The 10657-nt window shown below is 59.4% G+C and overlaps 2 protein-coding genes across 2 annotated transcripts in view; both read right to left on the reverse strand.

Annotated features, from left to right (window-relative positions):
• HCN2 (hyperpolarization activated cyclic nucleotide-gated potassium channel 2) overlaps nt 1-2826 on the reverse strand; it is a 21586-nt gene extending 18760 nt beyond the window's left edge. The window contains exons 1-2 of the mRNA XM_006898025.1: nt 2790-2826; nt 713-884 (exon numbers count right to left, since the gene is read on the reverse strand). Of these exons, the coding sequence (XP_006898087.1) occupies nt 713-884; nt 2790-2826 (209 nt within the window). The remainder of the gene's footprint in view (nt 1-712; nt 885-2789) is intronic.
• Nucleotides 2827-6431: 3605 nt separating this feature from the next.
• BSG (basigin (Ok blood group)) overlaps nt 6432-10657 on the reverse strand; it is a 4702-nt gene continuing 476 nt past the window's right edge. The window contains exons 2-8 of the mRNA XM_006897953.1: nt 8515-8862; nt 7691-7847; nt 7522-7601; nt 7301-7437; nt 6902-7178; nt 6571-6595; nt 6432-6495 (exon numbers count right to left, since the gene is read on the reverse strand). Coding sequence (XP_006898015.1) covers nt 6432-6495; nt 6571-6595; nt 6902-7178; nt 7301-7437; nt 7522-7601; nt 7691-7847; nt 8515-8862 — 1088 coding nt within the window. The remainder of the gene's footprint in view (nt 6496-6570; nt 6596-6901; nt 7179-7300; nt 7438-7521; nt 7602-7690; nt 7848-8514; nt 8863-10657) is intronic.

Here is a 10657-nt window from a genome sequence, read left to right on the forward strand (position 1 = left end):
AACTGAGGCCGCGGGTGGGGGTGGCCCTAGATGAGGCTTCCTGAGTGCTGGAGCCGCGCGCAGGCTGATTCCAGGGGGGAAACTGAGGCGCGGGGCGCACAAGGACGTGCTCAAGGTCAACGAGCTGAGCCGCCTGTCATCTGCGCCCCTGACCTTGGGAGGGCCTTGTCCTCAGCTTTGGTCCAGAGGGCGCGGCCAGCAGGGGCAGGTCACCGCGGGGGCGCCTCTCGACTATAGATTTTAAAATTTTCATAATAAAAGGATTTTTAAAAGGCCCCAGAGCCTTCAGTTTGTCACGCACAAACCCTGGACAAAGAGCGCTATTTTGGGCGGCACACACAGTCTTCTCATGGCCCCATGGACGCCTCCCTGCTTAGTCTGCATAATGGGAAACTGAGGCCCAGCCCACACGACCCAGAAGAGCCCCAGGCATACTGGTGCCCCAGCCTCTCTCTGTCCCTGTCAGGCTGGTGGGTTTAGAACAGGGAAGCGGCCAAGGTCGCAATGGTTCCACAGCCCCCTCCAGTCTCCCACCTGCTTCCCTGGTCTCTGTTCTGAGCTCAGCCCAGCTGTGTCCAGGTCCCTCCTTCCAGCTCTGGGAAAACACAGAAGCTCTACTTTAGACTGAGGGTGCTTCGTGTGTGGAGACTGGGGGGACACAGACCAGGCCCCTGCCCTCAGTGCTCTGCCTGCCCCCAGTTGCACTAGGTACCCAAGCAACTGGGTGATATGCTGGGCCTGAGAAGAGCCTGGAGGACCAGGGCATATGAGAGAGGAGCCTGAGGGCCAGGGGGCCCGGGAGAGGAGCCTGAGGGACGAGGGGGACAGAGAGAGGAATCTGAGGACAAGGGGGCCCGGGAGAGGAGCCTGGAAGATGAGGGGGCCTGAGAGAGGAGCCAGGGGGTCAGGGGGTCTTGAGAACCAGGAGCCTTGGGGACCAGGTAGACCAGAGAGACTAGGGATCAAGGAACCTAGGGAAGCAGGGGGCCTGAGTGTCAGGGCACCTGGAGCGAGGCTTCCGGTCATTGCAGCTGTGTTGGCATCTGGTGTGTCCTGCCCACCAGGATGGCTGTGCCACAAGAACAGAGTTGAATGTCCCCACTCATGGTGACCACTGGATGGCCATGTGGGCTGTCCCCTGAGCAGGCAGAGTTGAGGAGGCTGCCCATCCCCTAGACTCTGGTGTTCCACTCCTCCAGGCTGTGGCATCCCTGGGCGGGTGGGTGGGCAGCTGTCTCTCATAGGAGAGATGCCACTGCCAGGCTGTAGCCACCCTGGAGCAAACACATGTCCAGCTGAAGGGGGGTCTTTCATGTTCACCCTGGGAAGATGTCAGGCTGGGACAGGCGCCAGGACCCCAGAGCTGAGGCTGAGCCAGAGAAGAACCACAGGGCTTGCCGTGCCAGAGGCCTTGCCCACCTGCTGTTGCCCTGGCAGGAACAAAAAGGACACTGGCAGGAGGGGGTCCCAGCTCTCCCTAGCACCTCTCCAGCCATGGTTCCCACCCCTAGCCAGGCTGCAGTCAACATGCCTCTGCTCATTCACTCAACAAGCACTCCATCAGCTGCTTGCACTAAGAAAGCCTCCACCCCCTGCCAGTCAGTGGTTCCCGTCTCCCAGTTACTGCTGGGGGACCCTGAGGAGGGGCAGCTTCAGAAATCCAGCACAGGATGATGTGGTGAGTGCATACCGATGTGACAGTGGTGGGCAGTGGACTCCCCTGTGCTGACTGAGGGGTAGACGCAGGTCTGCTCAGAGGCATGTGGAGGACAGCCCTGGGGACCTGCTGGCCCATGCACGCAGCACTGTCCCTGAAAGACCCAGTGTTGCTCTTCCTCCAGTTGGAGTCCTGGGCTGTGGAAGTGACCCAATAGTCCATTGTGTCATCTGAGAGTCGCAGCAAGCAAGGAGACTGTTACATGCTGTCAAGTCTCCTGTGACTCGCAGTGACCCTATATGTCCAGCAGCTCTGAAGCCTACCCTGTCCTGAGCCGGTCTCATTGACTCCAACACACCTACCCTACTGCCCTGGTTACTGGTTCAATCCATCTCATCTGGAGTCTTCCTCTCCTGCACTGTCCCTTCACCCTTCTGCACCTGATGTCCTTCTATAAGGATCAGTCCCTCTGGCCACATGCTCAAAGTATGTGAGATGGAGCTTCAAAATCCTAGCCTCCAAGGAGAAACTTGGTTTCAACTTCTCCAAGACAGATCTATTTGTTTTCTTGGTGGTCCATGGTATGTTCCAGCACCACAACTCAAAGGCATCAATTCTACTCCTATCATCCTTAGTCATTGTCCAGCTCTCTGATGCATAGCAAATAATTGTGAAGAACGTGGCCTGGATCAGGTGCATCTTAGTCTATAGACTGACATCATTGCTTTTCAGTACTCTGGAGAGGTCCCTGACCTGACAATAGATTTACCTAATGCAATTTATCTTTTGATTTCCCAGCTGCTGATGCCAAGAGTGTTGATTGTGGGCCAAGCAAGGTGAAATTGTTAACAATCTTAATCTCTTCTCGCCTAGTGGTGAGAATCTGTCTTCTTGATGTTGAGCTTCAATCCTTATCAAAGACACAGCCCTTGACCTTCTGCAAGTGTTTCAGGTCCTTAGTTTCAGCAAGCATGGTGGTGTCAGATGGGGGCGTTTTGAGTGACAAACAGAGGGTGGTGCTGAAGAGAGGCAACTCTGAGCAGACACCCTGGTTTTGTCTCCCCTGGAAGAGGAATGGGGTCATGGTGTGTTTGTGATGGGACATCAGGGTGTCTGTGGGGTTATGGAGTACCTGCAATCAGGTCTCCAGGCATCTGTGATGGGGTCATGGGGTGCATATGGGATCATGGGGTATCTGCGATGGGGTCACAAGTGTCTGTGGGACATGTGGTCTGGATGGCCAGCTGTAGACTGTGCAAAGCCCAGAGGTAGTGGGAGAGGGGGGCCCTGGAGTAGAAATGGCAGATGAAGTCAGGTTTGATGTAGGGAAGGGGGTAGGCAGTGAGATGGAGGAGGTGGAGAAGTAAGGCCTGAAAGTGTCCACGTCTTGGAATTGCTTACTCCCTCCCGGCAGCTATGGTCCACCCTGCTCTTCGTGACTTCCAGATTCACAACTCCAGCTCTCAATAGGCCTGCACACAGAGTGCTGCTGTTGGGGGCCTTCTGGGTCCCACCAGTGGACCCTGCCCCCCACCATGGCTAGGACCTCATATTCCTGAGATTCTAGGAAATCGCATCAGAACCAGGTCCAAGAATGGTGATGCCTCACCTACAGTGACATCATCTAGGGCAGATGTGGGTCCCATGAGGTCCTGTCTCTTGCCCCTCCCATCTTCACAGCACTTCCACCCACTTGGGGTTCCAGGATTTGCTCTCCCTCAAGATTTGACAGGCTGGAGGAAGGTGGAGCAGGTCTGAGGACCACTCTCCAGAGACATCTTCCCAGCTCTGCCCCTGTAGCCAGTGACCCCCCCAGTCTCTTTTGCTCTCTCATATTTTGGGGTTACTGGCCCTCCCTGATGAGTCAACTCCAGCCCCAGCAACCTCAGGGGTTTTCCCAAGCTGTGAATCTTTCTGGAGCCTGTCCCTCCCTGGGGCTCACACCACCAGCCTACTTCACCCCTCAAGGGGATGATGTTCTTAGGTGCAATTGGACACGACCCGTAGCGACCCTACGAACAGAGCTGAGCCCTGTCCTATCCTGTGCCATCCTCACCCTGGCGAGCCCACTGCTACAGCCGTTATGTCAATCCCTCTTGAGGCTCTTCCTCCTTCACTGACCCTCCACCTTTCCAAGCATCACATCTTTCTCAGGAATAGCCTCTTCGAGCAACATGCCCAAGTATGTGAGATGAAGCTTCAATATCTTTGCCTTCAAAGAGCACTGCTGCCTATAATCCCAGTACCAAGTGGGCGGTCAGCCCTTTGGGTGCTTTGGGGTGGTCTTGTGTTGGGAGATGAAGGTGCTTTTGGGGAAGCTCATGAATAAGCCCTAGTTCTCTGTGCAATGCTGGGAGTCCAGTTCAGGACAAACCTTCCATGTCCCCACGTCACCTCCGGAGGCAGGTGGGTGAACACAGGGAGGGGTGCACAGGGACCATGGGGGAAGCAGACTGGGGAGTTTGGGACAGCACTGGGCACACGCAGGCTACCTGGCTGGGACTAAAAGACCTCGGGGCAGGCAGATGGGGGAACACTAGTGTGCAGAGACAGGGAACCTGGGGTAAGTGGACACAGGTGCCTGCTGCCTGGCTGGGTAGGGCAGTGTACACCCTGTGTGGACAAGCCGGGTGAAGCAACACAGCAGCAATGAGGTTTATTAGGGCTCCCCGCTGTCAGGACTGGGTCTCCAAGCACAGGAGACAGCCTGGGGACTTCATGGAGCTGGAAGCTTGCCCTCAGGGCACTTCTGGACGGGCCTACATACTCACTGTCCACATGGAAAATTCAATGGTAAGGTGATGATGCCCAGGGGGCTAGCGGGACCCTGTGCAGCTCCAGCATGACAGGGCCTTGAGGGGGACAGATCCAGTAGGTGATGGCTCCGGATATCAACCCTGAACACCCTGCTCCACACAGGTGTCCACCCATGTCACCAAGTGGACAGCACCCCAGCTTTATAGAAGAGGCCAACTCAGGGGTGCCTGAAAGCCCTCAGAGGGGACACCTGGGATACCTTGGATGCACAGAAGGGTGCTGCCTCAGTTGGGTGTGTCTAGGACCCCTTGAATGCTGAGGGGACTGCCAGTGGCTATTGGTGCCCAGGGGACAGGACCTGATTGTGAGGGGCAGTATGGTGCCCTCTGGTGGTGGCCACAGGAACACAGCTGACACCGATGTTGGGAATCACAGGACACTTACCTGTGCTCAAGGGAAACCTGTACCTCGACCAAGAGGCCACTACGCAAACAGAAAAAGGCAACACTGCAGTGTTTAAACTCTAGAACATGCATCAGGGTTGTGTCCCTTCTCATACCTATGCAATCTATGCCAAGCACATCATTCACTCAAGCAGCTGGACTCTGTGAGGGACGTGGCATCAGGATCAGGAGACAGCCTTGCTGCAGATCAGACCACAGCCTTCACCATGGGTTCAACATCAAACATGGGCATGTGTGGAGGAGGGGCCGTTCTTGGAACGTGGAGGTCACTGCAAGGCCACCTTCCCCAGACACACGGCTGCTGCTGAGGCTAGTGCAGGACAGGGCAGCTCACTGGATGACAGAAGCCCACACCAGAGCCAATCTGCTCCTGAACAGAGGGTGCCAGCCTCTTCCCAGGGCCCTGCCCTATAGGGAAGAGGAAACCAGCAGGGCTGTGGGTCTGTACTGAGACCTGAGGCCAAACCTCCCTGCGTGGTGCCACCATGATGACCCTGGCTCCAGGCTCCTGAGCCCACATCACTCTCCAGACCAGCCAGGCTGGTGCTTGCTTTGGGCTGAGGCTCCCTTCTCCCTGGGCCTTGTCCTCCCTGGTTCAAGGAAGGTCTTCCAAGAAGGCACTCCATTCCTGCCCACTGCCCAGCCTCACCTTCTGCTGACCTCCCTTGAGGTCACATGAGCCCCATGTGTCTGCAGCCCCAAACCCAAGCCAGGGTGCCAGGACTCTGTCTCCCCAGGGGCTCAGTCCTGGTGTGGATTGGCAAGGGATGGGCTTGCTGTCTACTCTGGGGACAGTCAAACAGCAGTCTGTGGTGAGATAAGGTGGAGGAAGTCTTTATTGGAGAGTGGGGTGAAGGTGGTAGGGGCTGGGTTGTGGTCAGGTGGGGCAGGCCCCCACCAGTTGTCCAGGCAGCCCGGGCTGGGAGGCCCGAGTTGGCACGTCAGGGTTCTGGGAGTGTGGGGGTACCTAGGCCCCGGGCCCAGGCCGCACCCATGGACACTTGGGAACAACCAAGCACAGAGTGGACAGCTAGGGCTTCAGACGGGGCAGCACACATGGCTGGGCCTGCACAGCAGACTGGGCACCAGTGGGAGGGGCAGTTTAGGCTGTGGGAGGCTGGCAGGTAGCCTGGATCTCACTGATTCCCTGGGGTTCACAAGAAATGAAAGAAAAGGAGACCCCGTGAGAGGCTTGACTGAGTGTGACTCTGAAGGCGGGAAAAGTCGAGTTGGGCTGGAGGGGGAGGAACTGGGACAGGACTGGCTCTGAGGCGGGCGGCTCTCCCAGGCATGTTTCTCAGACGCCCCAGAGGTGCGTACGCTGGGATGGGTGTGCTGGGGAGGCAGGACTGTGACTAGGCACTGCTCCTCCTTTGTCCTGGGAGGTAGCCTGGAGGGAAGGAAGGCTCAGCCCTTTGTGGTGTCCCCACGCCCTGCCCGAGTAGAGGGGTCAGGATGGACACATGGGCACGGACAGCTCAGACGCAGGGTGGGGGAGAAATGGGCACGGACACACAGGCAGCACAGCTCAGACGCAGGGCCCTCACCAGTGCTCAGTTGGCATTTCTCTGGCGGACATTCTTCTCCTTGTCGTTGACATGGTGACTCCCACTTTTTCTGAGGGAGAGAGGCTGTCAGGAGGGCTGGAAGGGAGGCCCTCATGCCCACCCGCCGGGTGCAGCCAAGACTCACAGTGGTGTAGAGCCCATGTCTTCATCTGCAGGTCCGTATTAGCAGTGGACATGGAAGGAGGAGAGGTTAATGTAGACAGCGGCCCCCTTGAGACCCAGGCCCACAACCCCACCGCCCTGTGTGCCCTAGCTCCTCCACCCCTCCCAGGTGGGGTGAGCCAGCAGGACACCCTGGAACCCTGTAAACAAGACATCCCAGAACTCCACACAACAAAAACCCAGTCTCCTGGTCCTGGCTGGGGACAGCCCTGGACCCCGGCGCTGACCAAGCATGCTGGCTCACAGCAGAGACAAGGGAAGCCCAGACAGGACTGCCCAACACCTGGTCTCACCATCCAACACCTCCTCCGGCTTCCGCCGCTTTTCGTAGATGAAGATGATGGTGACCAGCACGAGGACCTCAGCCACGATGCCCAGGAACGGCCAGAGTGCGGCCAGGCGGCTGCGCACACGCAGGGTGATAGAGGCCTGGTCGGTGCCTGAGGAGCTGGTCCCGTTGCACACGTACACGCCTGGGTCCTTCTCCAGGTCCAGGCTGCTGATGTGCAGCTCGGTCCGCATGTCCGCGGAGGTCACCAGAAACTTGTTCTGGGAGCTGTTGGTGATGAGCTGAGGGACGGAATGAGGGAACCACAGGGACAGGTGAGGAGGGGAAGAGGTGGGGCAGGGGAGAGGTGAGGAGGGGCAGGGGAGAGGTGAGGAGGGGCAGGGGAGAGGTGAGGAGGACAGACCTGTTCCTCTGCGTCAGTCTTCTTGAACCAGACCCAGCTGGTGATGGGTGGGAAGGAGTTGGACTTGCACTTGAGGGTGACTGTCTCGCCCTCGTTGGCATGTTCTGACTTCTTCACAGCAAAGACTTTGGGGAGGCCTGAGGGGTCGAGAGGGGCCCGAACCTTGGCTTAGAGGAATATCTGGCCTAAGACCTCGACCTCCCGAGGCCCAGAGGACTCACCCTCCACGGAGATGCTGGCCCTGCCCACGTCCTCTGGGAGGAAGATGCAGTCGTACTTGCCGCTGTCCTCTGAGTCCACTCTGCACAAGGGGGGCTGAGTTAGGCACAAGGAGCCCTCCCTGCATTCACAGGGGCCCAATGCTGCTTAGGGTGGACCCAAGGGACTCACTCAAACTGGGTGCTCAGGCTGGACAACTGATCCTCCATGAGCACCTTGTCGCCCTGCATCCAGCGGTGGCCCTCGATGGGTGTGGTGCTGTGGTTCAGGGTACACGTCAGCAATGTCTTGGAGTCCATCTTCTCCACGAAGATCGAGACCTCACCAGCTGAAAAGCCGCACAGGACACAGATCACGAGAGCACAGAGCGCAGGCCCGTCCACCCAGGCTGACTGTCGGTCCCCACATCACACGAGTGGTCAGAGACTGAGGCAGGCCTGACTGAGGCCCTGCTGCCCTGAGGTCCCCAGCAGCTCCAAGACGTGTGATACTGCTGACCCTGTGCCCACCCACTGTCCAGACATGTCAGCCAGCAACAGCAGCTGGACTCTCTGGGTTCAAGACTACAACCTAAAACTAGAAACTGTGATGCTAAAGGTCCCCCTGGACCACACAGCCTCAGCACGGGGGAGCAGGGGCCCCACCAGGAGTGGACACCAAGACTCCCTACTCTGTAGGGTGGACAAGACAGAGGCCAAGGACTGAATTACGAACTGAGGAGTGGACGGAGCCGAGGACATGCAACTGCAAATGGGGAGAACTATGGGGACCTCAGAGCTGGGCATGGACCAAAGAGGATACACAATCAGGAGCGGATGCAGCTGGGGGGGCTACGGAGCTGGGTGTGGACGGAGCGGAGGACACAAGAGCTGGGAGTGGATGGAGCCGAGAGGGACGGGAGGCGGGCCTGGGCCTCCAGGTGGGGTGGTGGTGCAGGTCACGACGTGGTGAGAGCCAGGCAGCTGGGAAGAGCAGCATCTGTGTGCCCCACTCACGTTCTCGGACCAGCACGCTGGCCTGGGCGCGGACCCAGCGCACACGCGGTGCCCGGGTCAAGTGGTTGCGGTCAGGGTCGTTGCTGGCCCTGCACTCGTAGGTGCCAGCGTCGTCCATGGTGAGGCCGGCAATGGACAGGGTGCTGGCCGCATGCTGGTGGTAGGCGGCGTGGATGTGGATGCGGTCCTGACGGGCACCGTCCCAGAGCTGGGCGCAGGGTGCGTCAGGCGCAACCCCTTCAAACCACCACTGTATTTCAGGGACGGGGCTGCCCACAGCCTCGCAGTGCAGCTCCACATGGTCCCCCGGCCCCCGCTCCTGGGACAGCGGTGGCAGCACGAAGCCCGCTGTGTCGAGGCAGGCACAGGCATGGGGCGACAGCGAATTAAGAAGAGAATGCAGTTAGTGGGGGCCCAGCTGCCCTAGTCGGTGTTTAGGCAGCAAGGGGTCTGAAGCCGCCAGGAGCAGTGACGCTGGGACCTGAGGCTCCCCTGGGGCCACAGTGCCTCTCCACAGGCAGGCCAGGGAACTGCAGACGGGCACACCTGGGATCTGCAGAGAGCTGTCGGGATGGGGGCACGCTGACCAGAAGAGTCCTGACAACATATAAGGCACGTGGGGCCCTACTGCTGACCGCCACCCTGGAGGTACCTGCCTTGGAATCACAGCAGCCAAGAGGGCACTAGCCCTAGACAGTGGCCAGCCCTGGTCCACACTGCCACCTGTCGATGCCTCCTCAAGTGAAGACAGAGTGTCCCCACCCCTAACTGAGCGGGAACCAAGGCCAGGCTCCAGGAGGCTCGTCCCAGCTCTCACTGGACCTATGGCTCACTCCTGCAGGACACCCCCCCAGGGTCCCTGGCAGGCCGCAGACACCAGCAGAGGGGGCTGTCTCTGGTCTCCGAGCTTCTCGGAACAAGTCCCCTGCCTACGACCCAAAGCCAGTCTGTGCAGGCAGGGGGTGCCAGGATGAGCCCCAGACCTTGTTCAGACCATGCTCGGGGAGGAGGGATGAACTCCTCTGGGTTCACAGGGTGTGGAAAGACCAGCTTCCATCCATCAGTGCCAAGGAGGTGCTGACAGCAGCCCGTGTCCCTTCCCCAGGGACACCTGCTGCTTCTTGGGTCACTCCCTCCCAGCAGAAGGCCTGTGATGAAAACGCGTTCTACAAGCCCCCTGGGGGCAAGGATGGAGAAACCGCTCCCACCCTTACTGGATTACACCAGTATGCCCTTGAAGAGCTCTAAGGACTGCAGGAGGCCTCAGCCCTGCCCTTCACAGCCAGGGTTGCCATGTGATCCACAGCCCAGGAGTAAAGTCACCTTCTTCTAAAAACAGCCACTCCCTCCTGCTTCCCTCCAGGCTCAGGGCCAGCCAGGCCTGGAGGTAAACAAGCTGCCCGAGGCTTGCAGGGGCAAGAGCAGAGAGTGGGACCTGGGGGTGTGCCTGTGTGTGGGGTGTGGAGACTGGGCCCTGATAAGGCGGTCAGCAGGAACCTGGCCACAGTCCTATCCGGCCTCGCAGGCACCACTGGCTGTGTGCAGCAGCGACTGGGACCCTCCGCCCGGGGGGCCCTGCTGGACCATGGGTGGCCTCACAGTCACTCTACGACTCGGAGCCGCTCCAGGGCGGCAGGACTGTCCTCCACCGTGCCTCCCCAACACCACCCACTGGACATGGCCGGGCAGTGAAGTGCTCTCTACTCCCTCCTGGCCCCAGGACAGACCTGAGTCGCCTCCAGGCCAGGGTCAGCTGAGGTGGTGGAGGAGGGGCCCTGTAAGCCCAGATCCCCCGAGAATCATAATCCCCGCATTGCTCAGCCTTCACATGTGCTGGATCCGGCCCAACCAGGGCCGCGCTGGGACTGCTGCCCACGGTCCCCGGCACGACTGTCCCCGCAAGCCTGGGGTAAGCCCTGGTCACACCCCAGGTCCTGAGGGCATGGTGGCCGCTGGGAAGACAAGGCGTGGCCGCCCAGGCAACCGGACAGTGGCTCCAGGACCTGGCTCACGCTGCCCGGTGGATGGACCCAATCCTTGCCCTAAATGGCCCCCCGATCTAGGGATCAGGTGCTGCCGGACTTTCCACACTGGGGCCACCCTCTCCCACATGGCCCGGGGTCCCCCCTGACCCTCGCCCTTG

The sequence above is a fragment of the Elephantulus edwardii genome, unplaced genomic scaffold (genome assembly GCF_000299155.1).
Source record: "Elephantulus edwardii isolate Elephantulus edwardi_28Jun2011 unplaced genomic scaffold, EleEdw1.0 scaffold00217, whole genome shotgun sequence".
Taxonomy (NCBI): Eukaryota; Metazoa; Chordata; class Mammalia; order Macroscelidea; family Macroscelididae; genus Elephantulus; species Elephantulus edwardii.